At 45.3% G+C, this 17,735-nt stretch overlaps 2 protein-coding genes across 2 annotated transcripts; both read right to left on the reverse strand.

The window, feature by feature from the left end:
- Positions 1–4,245: 4,245 nt before the first annotated feature.
- On the reverse strand, positions 4,246–9,042 carry rgs9bp (regulator of G protein signaling 9 binding protein). The gene is made up of 3 exons (XM_018757555.2): positions 8,947–9,042; positions 5,351–5,660; positions 4,246–4,607 (listed from the first exon to the last, which is right to left on the reverse strand). The coding sequence occupies exons 1-3, from the start codon at positions 9,040–9,042 to the stop codon at positions 4,246–4,248; spliced, it is 768 nt and encodes a 255-aa protein (XP_018613071.1).
- A 4,685-nt stretch (positions 9,043–13,727) lies between these two features.
- On the reverse strand, positions 13,728–14,453 carry rnf182 (ring finger protein 182). Its single transcript, XM_029253833.1, has one exon. It carries the CDS (start codon positions 14,451–14,453, stop codon positions 13,728–13,730), a length of 726 nt encoding a protein of 241 aa, XP_029109666.1.
- Between the last annotated feature and the right edge of the window lie 3,282 nt (positions 14,454–17,735).

Genomic DNA, 17,735 nt, shown 5'->3' on the forward strand with positions numbered 1-17,735 from the left:
CATGAGCTGTTCTATAGTATCGCATTGTATCCTTAACCTACTTTCTTTGTAACAACTTGACCACCTTTAAGGTTTTGCCTTGTTTATAATTTTATTTTGTTAGATTATTGTGTTTATTCCAGTCCTTGTTTGAGTTTTTGTTGCCCGCAATATAATATTGTGTGCCGGGTTGCTATCTTGTGACCTTGTGAGCACTTGCTTTGTGCAAAGCCACCAGTGTATGCCGCCTTGGACAAAGGTGTGAGCTAAATAAAGACTATTAATACATCAAGGTATTCTTACTGGAGCATGTCAAGGTAAGTACCTTGAGGAAGAGTACCGCAACGGCAGTGGGATTTAAATCTGGGACCTTCAGATTGCAGGGCGACAACCTTAAAAATGACTCGTCTAATCCACGAAGCTGTTCTGAATGTAATTCAGTCCTATTTTCTCCACCAGCGCCATAAATATTGTCATTTCCGATACCAAACGCATCCTTTCGAAGGTCTCCGATGACACCGCCTTGTCCCTATAAACGCAAAAGCTCCCAGAAAATATAAGCACTTGTCACTTTTCGTTGACCATGAAGAACATTAATAAATGTTTACACCTTTGCTGGGTTTATAGCTATAATCTCACATTGTGCACTCCACTTCTCCTCTGTAATTATTCCACTTTGCACCGGAAATCACAGACTGTGGAAATGTTAACTGACAGTCAGGGAAGATGTGTAGATAGTTCTGCCTCGTGCTTTTTAATTAATGCCCTTCAGTTTCACAGCTGATTTTGCATGTTGTATTAAACATTTTCAGATAAGTGACTGGCGATTGCCTTCCAGAGTGCAGTGAATGAAAATAGAAATGCTTTATTTTTGTAAAAGGGCGACTCCGCGAAGCTTGACTGGCCCAAATACATTACCTCAAGTGAAGCCTTCAGTGGACATCTTAAATAAAATCAGTGCAGGCTTTATAACACTGCTTCAAGAAATACACAGAAAGTGCATATATGCATTAGAAATTTAATTTCAGAATTCTCTTTGTAACCTAGCAAGTTCCCTTGGTAATCATCTATGCCCGATGGTCCTTTGTGGAGCGGCTAAGGGAAACCCTGACATTTCTTACCCTTCTTTTATGGACTGTGTGTTTGCATAGCTTAGTTCTGATCTTCCTGATGTCGAGTCCCGTCCTCATTTTGCATTTCGAAACAGGCGCTGGAAGAGAAGGGCACCAGCTAATCTGCACTTCAATAATTGCTATCTGCTTCTCTTTCATTAATCTCCCTCTCTTGGATGTCCAGGTACCTTTTGGCGGTTATCGTCCCTCTAAATGAGATTTTTTTCCTTCCCTCCATTGTGCGGCACAGCATGGTCCTCAAATATTCAAAAAGCTCATTTACATTCTCTGTGGCCTTCGCTGGCTGTGTCGAGATCGTATAAAGTCAGCGAAAGCAGTGTAGAATACGTATTGTCATATTATTCAGGTATTTAATATTTGCAAACTTCCGAGAAATAATGTATTTTAATACTTACTTTTATATTGACTGTGAAAATAGTTAACGGAATTTAAACTGAACATGGATTTTAAGTTACTGATTTTTTTTTTTTTTAAACAAACAGATTAAGTAAGGTAACAAATATGAAATATCTAAACAGTTACACATTTATTTGAGGGGAAAACCGTCACCTACATCAACATGTACAAATTATGTATATGAAGTGTTATGAAGTTTGCCAGATTTATAGAAAAATTTTGACTTCAGGCACATGCTCATTAAAAAGGGAAAGATCTGAGGCCACACTCATTAAATGAAGCAATATAATTTCTGGGATGCATTTTGATAATTCATTGTGATGAACCTTTGACCCAGTGATGTGGAAGGTGCTATTAATCAATATACCGGTGACAATATTGATCTCTTAAACACCTGCTCTGCCTTCAATATTTCCCATCTGACTTCCAGCATTACAGGTGTTACATTTTGTAAAATAATGATCCGTGTATGAGTGCAGGCAATTATTTTTGATAGGATTACATCTAGTTTGGAGGGTAAGGTTATATTTAGCATTTTAAGTCCGGAGTTATAGAGAAGTGAAGAGCTCGGGCATTAGGATACTAGGTATTATCGTATTAACCAAGGAAGATATGGGCATTACATCATATAAACTGTGAACAGCGGTAGATTGCCGCTTTAGGTTATATTTACGGTTTTGCTGAGTTTAACAAGAACTAGGCTCCTGATCCAGTCTCCCAGGCTGATATTCAATCACTTGCTCTCAGTTTTATCTATGACCTTTAGCCGATATGGATACCATGGTATGGAGTACATCATCATGTTTCAATGCAGTGTAGGAAGCAGAAAAGGGCCAGATAATCTGAAATATACCAAATATACCAAACCGCTAAAAATGCAGTAATGTGGAGCAATAGTAGTTAAAGCATGGTAAAGAGGAATTGCAATTGTGCTGAATGATTTTCATACATGCTTTCGAGTGTTTTATATATTTTTATGCATATCGTATAAAAAAAAACAACAGGGGAAATTGTCATCCAGATATATATTTTTAATAAATGCCCCCACCACATGTCATATATACAGTTAATATGCCACCATACATTTCATGCTGAAGGTAAAAGGTTTGAATATTTTATAAACTACTTTTGAAATTACAGCAAGTCAGATGCTTCTTCAGGCAAGAACAAAATTACAAAGGAAACCTTTGAACTGTTTAATTTTCCACACAATTTTTCACCCCTTTTCAACCATAACTGTTACCAATAATATTATTATATATGTAGACATCCCGACAACACTATTCATAACTGTATTCTCTACAGGAAGTTCACAGTCGTAAGGTCACAGTGTTTTTGCAAAGTGGATATCTCTACACTTTCTGCGTGCAGCACTGAATAATTCAGACCCTTATGAATTGAAGAACAATCTTTAGGTGCTGACTAATCTCCTTTAATATAAGTAATTCTCATGAAAACTAATAGAGTGAATAACTTCAGCACTATATCCTGTGTTTGCAATTTTAACAGTCATGCGTGATTGTGCTTAAGCTTCTGTATACAACTCAGTCCAATGAATAATCTAGTATAAATGCATGTTAGCTTGGAACCATAAATCTTGTTTGTTTTTTACCGTAATGCTGAGCATCGCTGTGCTGTATTTTGAAAACAACAGCATGACAAATTGTGTACAAGTTTTGTTTTGTGTGATGTGTGAACGCTGCATTGATATATGAAAAACAAGATTTACACATCCCACTTTACTGCCGTTTTATAAACTGTGTGGTTCTCCATTGCAGCTGAACACACGTTTATCACACAACATAGCTGCCTCTATATTAGAGATTTCATTTGTGGTTTTTTTTTTTATATCGGAATGAACCGTATATGTACAGGAGTAAGACAAAGGTATTTAAAGCATAATAAATATTTAAATGTTTTTAATACATTCAACTTTATCTTTGAATGTTAGTTGTATATTTATATGCAGGCAACAAACAAATAATACGAGTCACACATATAAACCACAAAGGATAAGTATAAATATAATGTATTATTTGTTTGCTATTTATGTAACCGGCATTGAATGTGTGCTGAATTTACTCATTAAATAACTGAAATCTTGTTAAATCACAGATGACTGATAATCATAATGCAGGTTCTGTCTTTCATAGCAGAACAGACTTTATCAGAAAAAGGGTCAATATGTAGAAGTCACGGGTGACTGCATGTCAAAATATACAGCAGAGCCAAAATGGAGAGAACAACGTTTTCTGGGCCGAAATGGAAACAATAAGAACATACATAGCTGGTGCGGACTTTATGGCAAGATACACGGTAGAACCTGTTTTGAGCCAAAATGGCGGCAGCGCGTACACCTAGAGCCATTGGTGACTTCATGGGAAGATGCACAACAGGCCCCATTGGAGCCAAAATGGCGGCAGTAAGTAAACCCAGAGCCATTGGCAACTTCATGAGAAGATGCAGAGGGGATCCAGCCAAAATTACGGCAGTAGGTAAACTTATAACGTTTGGTTATTTTATGGGAACATACACAGCAAGTTCAACTGGAACCAAAATGGCCACAAGAAATAAACCCAGAGCCCCCGGCGACTTTACGGGAAGATATGGTGCAGGTCTGACTGGAGCCAAAATGGCGGCAGTAATTAGACCCAGAGCCAGTGATGACTCACCGGCTGTCCTGAGGGCGTTCTGGTGGAGTGCGCGAATGAGGCCTGCGTAGAAACGGGCACACGGGTCAAACCAGATACACAATGCAGACGAACAGCATTGTGGCCACCGCAACCGCAACGCTCACCACCACCACGACTAGCAGCTGGCTGCGTTCGCGCCGCCGGCCGGGGTCCTCCGCATCTGCGGAGAGCAGAGCCAGCGAGGAGCCGTCCCCGGCGCTGAGGGGCTCTGCGTACCGTGGTCCCCGGGCCTCCACGGTCCAGCGCAGCACATTCACCTTCTGCTCCATGTCCTCGATCATCTGGTCCACACGAGTCGTCTCCACCTCCAGGTCCCCCTGCTCCAGGCGCTCCACGCTGGCTGCGGGCTCATCGCGGTTCAGCTCCGGCAGGCTGAGCGCCCGCGCGGTCACCTCAGCCATCCCCCCTGCAGAAAAACACCGCCGGGTCGATGTTATAGACTTATCGACACCACCTTCAGCTCATATACACTGTCACTTTTAATTGGCGTAAGATCAACAGAGGCTGCAGATGAAAACGGGATGTAGATGTGGAAATTTTGAGTTATTCACACGCACACACACACACACACGCACACACACACACTAAGGGCAATTCAGAGACACCAATCCACCTGAAAGACATGTCTTTGGATGGCGGGAGGAAACCAGAGCACCCGAAGGAAACCCCGCACAAACACGGGGTGAACATTCGAACTCCACACAAACTGAGCCAGATTTAAACCAACACGCCGCAGGCTTGTTGTGTGCGGCGGCAGACCTTGCGGTTATGAGTGAGGCTGGACCGCATTAATGGTGAGATCTAAGGAAAAGAGCTCGAGTCTTTGCCGTATCTACTGTTAGCGTACTTCTCCAGTTATAACATTTTAAACATGAAAATGGGTCTTCGGTCAATTAGCTGATGCTTTTCCCCGAAGCAACTTACAATTGATAACCCATTCATACAGATGGGTATTTTTTACTGGAGCAATTTAAGGTACACACCTTGCTTAAGGGTACTACAGCTCAAGGTGGGAATCGAACCTGTGACCTTTGGAGATAAAGGCAGCAGCTCCAAACGCTACAGTACCAGCTGTCCCTTTTATTCTCAGCAATGCGGAGAACGACGATTCAGCTGACCTTTAACCTCCGGGCGACCCACTGGTGTTACCTTGTACTCCGGTCTGCACCAAGGCGCTGGTCCTGGAGGACAGGGGGAAGTTCTGGCCCAGGCTGCACACTTTGCACATATCGGCGTGGAAGATCTCCAGGCTGGATGAGAAAGCCACCCACAGCAGTTCCATCTCTAGCCGCTCCTCCCTGGGCAGAGCCTTGTCACGCAGCCTGGCTGTCAGGAGCTGCCGGCCGGTCAACGCCAGCTGTTGGGCTCGCTCCCGGGTCTGCCGGAGCTCGCCGCGCAGCCGCACGCTGTCCGAGGAGCCCCCCACGCATGAGGACAGCTGCCGGTAGCACGCCACCACCTAAGAGACAACGGAAGCAAACATTTTCGCCCTTGTTTTGCAGCAGAATTCAGCTAAAAATGTTCATCAATCCATTTATTATCAATAACAACTTATATAATGCAGGGTCACCATGGTGTGGAGCCTATCCAGGAAGCATAGGGTGTGAGCAGGGTACGCCCTTGACGGGACACCAGTCCATCAGAGGGTAACCATACACTCAGTAATGTGTGAGTCTGACTAATTCCCCTAACAACCAAACACATAATATATCACAGTATCATTAAAATTACTATTAAATATATAATTACAACAACAAATGGGCTCTTTTGTGTGGCCCTTTTATAAGAATAAGCCCACAAAGCCAGACCTCATCCTGAAAGGTCTCAGTGGCTCCACACAGTGAGGACAAACGGAGTAAAAACCCTCATGCAGGGAGGGAAAAGTGAGCAGGGACCCCATTACCATATGCCACTTTTCCCAGAGAGCCGCACCAACACCGCTAACCCACATCTGGGAACGTCTGCTGTCGGCTTTCTCTTATCCACGATGAGTCTCGTGTCATAAAACGGAGCAAGTTCAGTCAACACGTTTTCAGCATTAACAGTGACGTACAGCCTGTCCCCTACTTACGACCTATGCGACTTACAACCATCTGTACATACAACCGAAAAAAAAAATACTGTATAAATTTTTAAAAAACTAAGAAAAATATATGTAAATATAAAAATTATGCTTTGTCCTACGTCCACCACTGCTAATGTCTGCGTGCGTACGATACGCTTTTATATTTACACAAAATCCTTTAAAATGATGAAATAGTAACTAAAGAATGGTATTTTAAAAATGATAAAATAGACACCACGCACACGTCCCATACAGGGTCACGGGGAACCAGAGCCTAACCTAGCAACTCAGGGCATAAGGCTAGAGGGGACACCAGTCCGTCATAAGGCCCCCCGAGTGGGACGTAGGACTCGAACCCCAGACCCACCAGAGAGCAGGACCTGGTCCAACCTGCTGCACCACCACATCCCCCAAATAGACACTAAAGAATGATAAATATACTATTGCACTGTGTTTGGTGAAACCATTAAAAGACTAAGATAAGAGGGTAAAAAATAAACCGAAGAATTTTTTTTAAGTAAACCATAGAGAGATTTAAAAAAAATATCAACTCATAAAACTAGTTAAACAAAAATGAAATTATCACGATGGACCTTCAGTAGGATAAATGAATGTTGTACAGGTATACCATTCATGCATACAAGGACAGTAGGTAGTGGGGTCGTTAGGGTTGCTGCCTTTGGATCTGAAGGTTATAGGTTTGATCCCCATCCCCTACTGTAGTACCCTTGAGCAAGGTACTTACCCTTAAATTGCTCCAGTAAAACTACCCAGCTGTGTAAATGGGTAAATAATTATGACCGTAGCACCGTAAGTTGCTTTGGAGAAAAGCATCAGCTAAACGAATAAATGTAATGTAACATACTTATGTCTGTTTGGAGATCCGACTGGTCGGTCAGATTGGAACTCAGACGTATGTCGGGGAATGGCTGTTTGTAAACACTTTGATTTTGAAATATGTCCAATCTGTCCACTACATTTACAAAATATGCTCTGTATGAAAATATGAAATATTACATGTCAGGGTCTGAAAAAGCTCAATGGTGTCACGCAGGAAATCTGGTAGTAGAAAGATATACTTTCTTTTCATTTTAAACTGCCAGGAAAATACATAATGTTATGAAAATGAATGAAGGAGAAGTGAAGCGTGTCCGTGATGGACCGGGATCTCCTCGCAAAACGCTGGCGCTGCTGTTCACGCATGCCCCGCAATGCGTTAATTGCTCGTAATCTATACTGTATCGCTGCTATTATTAGAGCCGATTCGAGGATTTGCCCGACCGATCCACTGTCATTATACTTGTGCATTATATGGGAAATAGAAGACATAAAAGAAATAAATAACTAAATATAAATGACGAAGACATCAGTGCCAAGGAAACCTGACCAGCAGTTCTCTTCTTCATATGAACTCAAACTTTGATCATAAATATATATGATTTATTTTATTATATAATTAATACTAACATTTCAGATAAGTAACAGATACCTGGGAGCTCTTCTCATCACCTCCTCCCATTTTTGTGACACCCACATGGACTGTGTGGTTACAAAGCAGCCATGTCTTTCAACATTATCAATACTTCTATTAAATGATTTTTCTATTGCTTTTCTCCACAGCAATTTACACTGTTCATCTACTTCCATTTACCTCCAGATTTGTGAAGATGGGTATTTGTAACAAAGTAAGTATACTGGCAGCATAGTGGCTAAAGTTACTGCCTTTGCGCCCAAAGGTCACAGGTTCGAATCCTACCTTTAGGTATAGTACCCTCGAGCAAGATCCTTATTCTGAGCTTCTCCATTAAAAGTTACCCAGCTGTACAAACTGGTGAATAATATTAAGTTCTCTTTGGAGAAAAGCATCATCTAAATGTGTAAGAGGGGATGAGAGAGCAGGATTTGAACCGAGATCCTTTGAGTGCAAAGCAGCTGCTCTAACTACACCCCAGGTAGCAGGTGGTTAGTGCTTCCAGGTCCAGTGAGCTAGATGAATAAATAATATTTGCATAGTGTGTTTCCCAAAAGGAAACCTGCTGCAGGTCAGGTGTTCTCCGCCCGGCGGCCTGGTGAGAAAAACACGCTCGTCGGGCGGCACGCCTCGCAGCCGAAGATCAACACGCACCACCAGAGCACAACGCAGAGAGGAAAGGGCTCACGGACGAGTCCGTTGCTGGAGACATGAGTGAGCCTGATATATGGAAAGGCAAAGCGGTGCTTGAATAATAATAATAATAATTAGCATGTAAACACCATGGGGGGCAACATGTCCCCTCAATTCACCCAAATCCCACTTACATGGTTCACTGGGCTGATTATTATGGCCACACTGACTTTACCTGGTTTCCAGGAGTCCTTCGCACATTCAGTGTAAAACCTTCTCTCTTTCTACTACACAACAAACTCCCTGTTCATAAACATGGAAGAGGGCAGCAAATTAAAAAGTATCTTTCATATCCTTGAATGCTGCAGAAAAGTCATTTTAAAGGTATTATAATGCACTGTAACACGTCATAGGCTGACATTTAGGCAACAAAGATTTTTACACTCTTGCTGTCAACAGACACCATAAGAACTCTGCTGTTTTAGGTATTAATAGAATATCCCTTTTACTGCTCCGTATATTATTTTTATGGTGCTATTTCCTTTATCCCAGGGGATCGGAACGACGCCCCCTGACCTTGGCCAGTGTGTCCACGAGCGTCTTCGCCTCCTCCAGGGGCTGCTGGGAGCCATCGCCCCCACGGTCAGCAACCTTGCTGTTGCAGAGCGTCATGGCGAGTCCTCGTAGGCCTCGGGTTCGAATGCGGCCCCGCTGCTCCGCTTACTCCAGGATGTGACACGACGTGGGGCTGCGCTCCATGTCTGTGCGATCGGGAACAAGAGCGCGTGAGCCTCGACTTTTGGGCTGGAGATACAAACGGAACGAGGGGGCAGGAGGAGCTGTAAAATCCACAGCTGCCCCTGGTGCTCAGCAGGTGAGGTAATCCCCCCCCCGGTAACAAAGCCCTCATGGACACAGTGTGACCCACACAGGTAATCCTATTATTTGCTGCCCTGATCTGTGTACTTGACGCTCTCCATGCCTTCAGTCTTCCTTTGCTTTGGTCCCGTGTGTGTGTGTGTGTCCTTCCATCCTCCCCGCTGGGCTTACATGTTGAGCAATGGCAGGCCTTCCCTTCTGGTTTCTTCCTTTTTTCCTTTCTGCCATGACAGCTCGGGACCCGACGAGATGATTTATCGCCCATATTTATGGCCGGGTGTTTGAAAGAGAAAATTCTGGAAATGAAAGGCAGCAGTGCTGCTCCTCGACCGCTGCTCCCCCCAGTGGGACACAAGGACTATCATTTACTCAGCTTTTTATAACACGTTCTGTGACGGACTGCTGTGAGAGGCTATAAAGGACCTCGAAATGTTCTGAACAAAATACATGTTATTTGTATGTCTCAAAACGAAAATATATGCGCACGATGTACGGCTGCTGTCCTTTGGCAAAACACGTGTCCCAATCCGAGTAGCCCAAGATGTGATGGGATGTGTGTTTGATTGTCTTATATTTCGGATGACCGTGTCCATTTCGGCAGCTTCTGGTAGCGCGGTGGTTGGGTCCGGTTGCAGGTTCAAAGTCCACCTGCAGCTGTAATATCCTTGAGCAAGGTACTTACCTTAAAATTGCTCCAGTAAAATTACCCAGCTGTACAAATGGGTACATAATTCCAGGTTACTTTGGAGAGAAGTATCAAAGAAATGTATTTAATACGTTTCAAAATGTACTACCGAGTCACAAGTGTCCATTATAACATGAGCTTGCAGTATAATGCAATAAAGGATGATTGCATCTTTATTATTACACCCAGGTACAATAACAAAATCACAGTATTGCACTCAGGTGTGATTTTGACTGCACTGTCGAGTCTATGTGCATTCTCCACCTTGCACACACATCTTTCTATACCTCAGGTGGACACTGATCAAGGCCAAGGGGGAGTCTCCACTGTGGAGAGTGTGGTGCCTGGAGGGAACTGTGCAGGATCTCCTCTCAGTGAGAGAGAGAGAGATGGGGGCACTACAGTAAAGTACAGTATTAGTGCGCAGTATTATCAGCTTCCTGCAATTACACGATTTCACCAGCAGATGCCGCTGTTGTCTTAGACACAAAAGAACAGAAGCTGACTACAGTAATACCTTAAGATGAATTATTTTAATCTTGACTCAAACACTTAATCTGTGCTCTGCTCAGAACAATGTAGTAATTCCACAGTGTTGCTGCATGCGACACTTGCTGAATTGTGTAACAGCTGCTGAATTTTGTGACAGGGCCTGCCGCGTTGAAGACGGGCCTTCGAAAACTGAGACTGAAATTGGGAGTTCGTCGAAAGATCTCGAGGCGTCACGTGAGCCCAGTCGCCCCAACACACCGGTGCCGACAAGGGCAGGTTTTCCAGGGTGCTGGAATATGAAAATCATCTCTTTAGCAATAACCCACAGCTCGCCCTGCAAAAACGAAAGAGCAGCAGTCCTCAGTCAGCAGTTTCCTTCCCCCCCCCATGTCCCTGAGCACGACCTCCTTCGACAGGAGAGGCAGGTTTGGAGCCACGCTCTACTTCCCCTTTTGGGAGACCGCATGGCCGCAGCTCCTGCCCCATATTCTGCTGAACAAATGATGCCGTGGAAAGGCCATAATAACCACACTGAAGCTGCGGTCACCCATTCAACAGGCTGCTTATGCAACCAGCAAACAGGCTAACGTGCCCATTGCAGCGTTACAGGAGATGCCCTGCTAGGTTCGAGCTCCTAAACAAAATTTATTGTCCCCATAATATACACTTACTAGCAAAAAATTTTGCAACGGATCCATATTGCCACAACAGCCATGGGAACAGTATTAGGGAAAAGGGCTTTTCCTAATTCGGGGTAATTCTAAGAAATTCTGAATGAGCCAGACTGGAAAATAAAAGCCCCACCTAAGAAAAAAATCCAATTAAGTATGTGTCAGGACTGCCAAGCGACACATTTAAATATTGAGTGCATGAACAATAATTACATTATGCAAACCTTAAGATCAAAGTACATTTTCATTCCATTTTTATTGCTAACCCAGTACATGGTTTTAGTGGAATCACAAATCAGTTAAAAATGCTTTAAAATATCCAGTATGAATTACATTCATTTCCAAGATGTTTTTGCACTACCCATGAAGACACATTTAATGAAAAGGACAGAGCACTTGATTGCTCTGCTTTTCCCAAAAGTTTGTTTTTGCAGCTGAATATTTCTGCAGGAATTCAGCAGCCCTAATTTGCCCGAGGGAATAAACCCCCGGGCCTTTATTGGGACGTCAGCGAGTAACCGTTGAGTTGCAAATCGCCAGGCAAACATCCAGAAACTTCAACAGCCAGACCACGGGGGGATCTTTGGAGCGACAGGTGGCACCTGAGGTTCGAAAAGTCAAAGGGCAGCTTTTTACAGGGACTGAATGAGCCTTGAGCTGTTTGCAGTCGGCAAATATTTTGCTATTAGAACAGCTGCACGGCAGGCGGCACGACCCCTGAGGTCAACGGCGCTGGACAAACAGCCAAATGCCGGTGTGATGTTTGTAGCGACCGATCACCCCGTTGTGGTCTTCGGCCCAGGAGGATGACTGACAGGCCAGCTGTGTTTGCTACCCCTCCCTGAGATCCCATCCTACCCTAAAGAGCAACATTTACTGCATTTACTGATCATCTAGCGCCAACGAATGGAACTCCTTGCAAGCTGAATTATCACCAGCTCTTATTTAACCCTTTGAAAGAGCTCGGTTACATACATATAACAGTATAAGTGTGAAGACTACTGTTAGTAAAAGCTCCAAAAGAATCACCACTGCATGATATTCATAAGAAATTATTCACATCACGGAAAAAATGCTGTCGAAATATAATTTTTGCAGGAAGCAGGATCGGTCAAAGCCGAAAAACTGCGAGAGCAAAAAAGTGGAATCCTTACAAATATTAATATTCACAGCACAAAAATAAAACAGCTATATACAGCTATACACATTGCTATATATATATATATATATATATATATATACGTATATATATATACATATACGTATATACTGCTGTTTGTAACTGTATAGTAAAATTCAGCAACATGTGCATTAATGATGAATAATAATAATAATGAATGTTGCTCGGCCGTCCGTCCGCATCCGGGCCGTCGTTCGTCACATTTATTGTGCTGTAAATGCAACAGGCGGCGTGTGGTGTCACATTATGAGAATCTATGGTACGATCACAGAGTTTCACAGAAACACAAACAATAATGTTTGAAAATTCACTCAGAAAATAAATCCCGAAAAGAGGTGTTAAGACACAATTAGAAAAACGTCGGGATGTTGGACTGAAAACAGAATGAGACGGAGCTACAACAAGCAGATGAGAACATTTCACATTATGGGTTGGAATTAAAATAAAATTATGAAAATTATTTACCCCGCTTGCCGACACCTTTTAGAAAACCTCACGGCTCCTCACGTATTATGGAGTTAAATGGTTACTTACACAATTCCTCACCTGGTAAAACATGGTGATGAATCGAGCCACAGTGTTTTTGCAAAATATTTTAAGAATATTTTGTACATTCTAAATGCTATCGCCACTTACCATTAGTCTCCAACGAGAGAATTTCCTGCAGCATTTGTTCACATGGTGAAGTCCATTTACCGTGGCCCATACAGTAAAATACCATACAACGGCAGTTCCAGAATAAACATGATCCTCGAAAGTCTCAGCACAGCAAGAGCCGGAATGAGTGCACATTTACATTTATTTATTTAGTAGACACTTTTCTCCAAAGTGACTTCCAATGAACTCTATGTAGTGTTACCAGTCCACACACCTTATTCACCGCGGTGACTTACACTACTAGATACACTACTTACACTGGGTCACTCATCCATACATCAGTGGAACACAATTTCACCTCCCCACTTTCGCACCTTACTCTGCTCCTCCAGTGCTGGGAAAGCGGACGGTAAAAAAGTTGTAGTACATTATGCTGGGAGTCGGACGGGACATACTGCACGACTGCTGGATATAAGGTAAAATAACAGTGTTAATGTTGCCAAACGTAACTAACCGCTGTGGTTTCTTCCACTGTCAGGTGTTCCCAATCCGTGACAAGAAATTGAATGCGGAAGGAAATGAAGTATCCGCAAAGTCCGTTTTGTTTTGTTTTTTTAAACATTCTTAACTGCAGACACACCAGAAATGCACCTTTTAGTGTATTTAAAAGGACAGCAGAGAGCGTGGTAACTGTACCCCCGGGATGAAGGGACAGTAGGAACCCTCCGGCGTCAGTAAGGAATGAAGGCAGTTCCAGACCGCCTGCATAGCTTGTAGTTCCAGAGGAGTAAGGACCTGCTGTACGTCCGGCAATTTCCGTGCCGCGGGCACCTGCTCAGCGGTCCTTTGGTCTCTAGGAGGACATGCAGTCCCAGAGCTCGTGGCAGATGCACTGGCACAGGCCGTAGATCATGACCATCGCCAGGCTGGCGGGCACCAGGGTGACGAGCAGCACGCCCAGGGTGGTCTTCTGCATGATGAGCAGGTAGACCCCCAGCGGCAGGGAGCTGAAGTAGAGAAGGCCCAGGAGCCACACGAGGGCCCGGGCGAGGGCCTGGCAGAGCCGCACGGCGCAGTTCCACACGGTCCAGCGGCGGGACATGGAGGCCATCGAGTCCAAGCTGGCTCGCCTGCGGGGGGCTGAGCGCGGGTCCCGCTGGGGTCCCGCCGACTCCATGATGGTGATGACCAAGCATCCGGGGGAGGGGGAGGGGAAGGGCTCCATGAGGCTGTGGAGGTGCTGGGGGCTGAGCAGCAGCTCGGTGGAGCCGTGCTGAAGGTCCCGGCGCCCGCGCGGCTGCAGCGCCAGGGCCGCGACGATGTCGCCGTCGTCGGGCAGGCCTCCCGCGGCCTCCGCCGGCAGGCCGGTGGCGCGGCGGCAGAACGGACAGGCGACGGCACGGGGCGGGTTCTCGCCCTGGTCCAGGATCTTAGAGAGACACCTGGCGCACAGGCGATGCCCGCACTGCAGCACCTTGGGTCGGCGGCTGCCCAGGCTGTAGGGGCTGTAGCAGATCTTGCACTCCAGCTCCTCGGCACCGAGGCCGTCGACGGCGTCCCCCGGGCTCTGCCCCATCATCTCGCTCGTCGGATCGGCGTGTCCGCGCCGCGGTAACCATCACCCGCCCCTCCGCCGGTGGGACGGCGGGCGGCAGGAGGGGGCGTCGCCGGTCAGAGCGAGAGCAGCAGGGGTGGGGGGGGGGGGGGGGAGGCGTTTGGTCGGATCCTGCGGGAACGCTCCCGGGCTCTGGGCGTTCTCGCATCGGCCCCGGGGCAGAACCGGTGCGTGCGGGGACTCCCTTTCATGCCCTCCGCCAAAGGGAGGGGAAAGAGGCCGCAGACAAGATAACTGTTAACACAGCAGTAGAGAACAAATGCCGGGTAACAATGCGGGCCCTGTCACACAGCGACCGGAATTTTCTAGCTCATTGTCGCCGCGGGTATTCGCTCCAATTAGAGCATCCCAATTAGTTTCTGGTACGCTGGCGGCGGTGACAGAGCACTCGGAGGCTTTTTGTCGCGGCCGGCCAGCGTTCCCCACTTTTTCACTCTGCTCGTGTTCTTCTCAGAAGGAGGGGGACGGATTCTTTCGCGATCCGCTTCGGATGTGCGTCTGCAAATGCGGGGAAAAGGTTTCAAAGACTCTTCTTGCGCGTGGGTGCCTGCGCACGATCGCGAGGGGAACAGGGTGCTCTCGGAGGTCTCCACTTGACGGCGGAATGTGGTCTTGACACGTGGTCCATTGCACCGTGTTCTCTGACACGAGAATTCATTACCGTCTGCCGTGCGCCTTGGTCGCTTCCAGATGTACAGCATGCAAATAAAGAAGTCATCACTATTTTTTTTCAAATATCATTGAAAGGCCAGCAGACAAAATGAAGACATAACTGAAAGTTTGTGAGGGCAAAGTTGTGAGCTTGAATTAATAGGGCCAGGGTTAGGGAAAGGCATGAAAACTGTCAGATATAACTTTTCGTACGAAGTTTCGGGGGGGATTCTGTTCGCTGCTGAAAGTGCAAAAGCGCATTAGGGGATGTAGCATCGGAGACGCACGGGTTTATTCCAAACACTCTATCATATAAAACTTGCGTGGATATTGAGGGAGGTGATGGTGTGATTTGTTTGTCTTTGTGTGGGAGGAATATAAAATAATCAAAGACAAAAAATGGCGGCGAATACAAATACACTCATATTATGTCTGATTATTACTATGAATCTCTGTCTGACATCTTGTAATTTCAGAAAATCAGTTTTACAGTGATTTATACAGCAGGGAATTCTTACTGTATTAATTCAGTGTAAGTACCTTGCTCAAGGGTAAAAGAGGAGGGGGATTCAAACCAGAAACCTTCAGGTTACAAGGTGAGAGCTTAGCCACTACGCCACCTGCTGCCCAGATGGAAATATGTATCAACAGTACAGCTGCTTTGAAAATTCTAAAATATACTGTATTCTGCTTACGTTCCATTAATATTTTAATGCGCTACACTGCTTCTAATAATAATAACAGTAATATCTGCAAAAGAGATTATAGATTTCTAGGATTTTTTATGATGTTTTGGATTTTCAAGGCACCCAGAGATGAACCAGAGCCAGATGACAATATGCTCTTAAATATGTCCTCAAATGTCATTATTTCCAGGGAACACAAATAAACTTTTTTTATGCTTTTCAATAGGATTATAATAGGTTCAGTATAACCTGGGCAGGTAGATAACGACATTCTGTGAACATTCACTTTTTTGTATTAAAAGGGCAAATGAGATGGCCCGATTCACTGGTGGGTCGATGCACAGATATCTCGTTAGACGTAAAAGTATAGGACCGAGTGGGGGCGCGTGGGCACGGCGGGCTTGGCCGGGTCATACTCTCTGGAGGGTCTGGGGTTCGAGTCCTGCTTGGGGTGCCTTGTGATGGACTGGTGCCCTGTCTTGGGCGTGTGTCCCCTCCTTGAGCCCTGTGTTGCCCGGTTAGCCATGACCCTGCTTGGGAGAAGCGGTTTCAGACAGTGTGTGAGTACAGGGCTGACTTCTGAGAAGATGAGACCAGTGTTTGAATGGATGCAACTCATTTATATTCTGGTAAATATTTGAAAATGCTGACAGCAGGCCAATTTCCCAGTATATGATTTCACAATATTACTTTCAAGTAAGGGGGGTGGGGTGAATTTGGCCAGTGCCTGCCGTGTGGCAGGTTTGGGGGTCGAGCCCTGCTTGGGGTGCCTTGTTGTGGACTGGTATCCCGTCGGGGTGTGCTCCCTCCCCCTTCAGCCTTGTGCCCTGGAGTGCCGGGTTAGGCTCCGGTTCGCTGTGACCCGGCTTGGGGCAAACGGTTGCAAACATGGGTGGTGTGGTAGCACAGCAAGTAACGTTGCTGTCTCACAGCCCCTGGGTGGTGCGAGAGAACATGGGTTTGATCCCTGCTCAGTCTGTGTGGAGTTTGCATGTTGTACCTGTGTGGGTTTCCTCGAACAGTCCAAAGGCATGCTGTTCAGTTGAGTTTAAGTACCTTGCTCACAGGTATTACAGCAAGAGGTGGGATTCGAACCTGTGACCTTTGGTTCCAGAAGTAGCAAGTATAATCACTACACTGCCGGCTGTCTCACTGATATAATTGTAACCTGTACCAGCTCATATAATTTTACTGCACTGTATTTATGATTGTTATTATTATTGTACATTTATATTATTTTCCACATGGCTATGTGAAATTAGTAGAGTTTACACGTTCTCCCCGTGTCTGCGTGGGTTTCCTCCGGGTGCTCTGGTTTCCTCCCACACTCCAAACACATGCTGTTCAGGTTCCCCCATAGTGTGTGAGTGACACAGTGAGAGTGTGTTCCGCTGATGTATGGATGAGTGACCCGCTGTAAGTAGCGTATCTAGCAGTGTAAGTCACCGCGGTGAATAAGGTGTGTGGGCTGGTAACACTGCATAGTATGCATTGTAAGTTGCTTTGGAGAAAAGCATTTGCTAAGTGAATAAATGTTGGTTGGTTTGGTGGGTCATGGAACTTTCAAGTAGCCTTTTTTTTTTTTTTAAATAAAAAATCTAAATGCTGCATGACAGGACACGGTGTACACTCCACTCCACTCAGCTCATCCTCAGTACCTGCCTGTCACAATGGGCCCAGCGACAAGCAGTCGACGAAGGTGCAGTGAAGATGGGTTCCGCGCGACACCTAGCGGTCAGTTCCGGTACTACTACAAAACAGAGTCCCATTCGGCTGACTGCAAAGCAAGAGCGTGGTGAATTATTCCCTGCTGTGTATTTACCGATAAATATTAACTACCAGTAACTCCCAGCCTGAAGACCAGCATTAATATCCCACGAGCTCCGTAGATTTGGGAACCCTAATTAAG

The sequence above is a fragment of the Scleropages formosus genome, chromosome 7 (assembly GCF_900964775.1).
Source record: "Scleropages formosus chromosome 7, fSclFor1.1, whole genome shotgun sequence".
NCBI lineage: Eukaryota > Metazoa > Chordata > Actinopteri > Osteoglossiformes > Osteoglossidae > Scleropages > Scleropages formosus.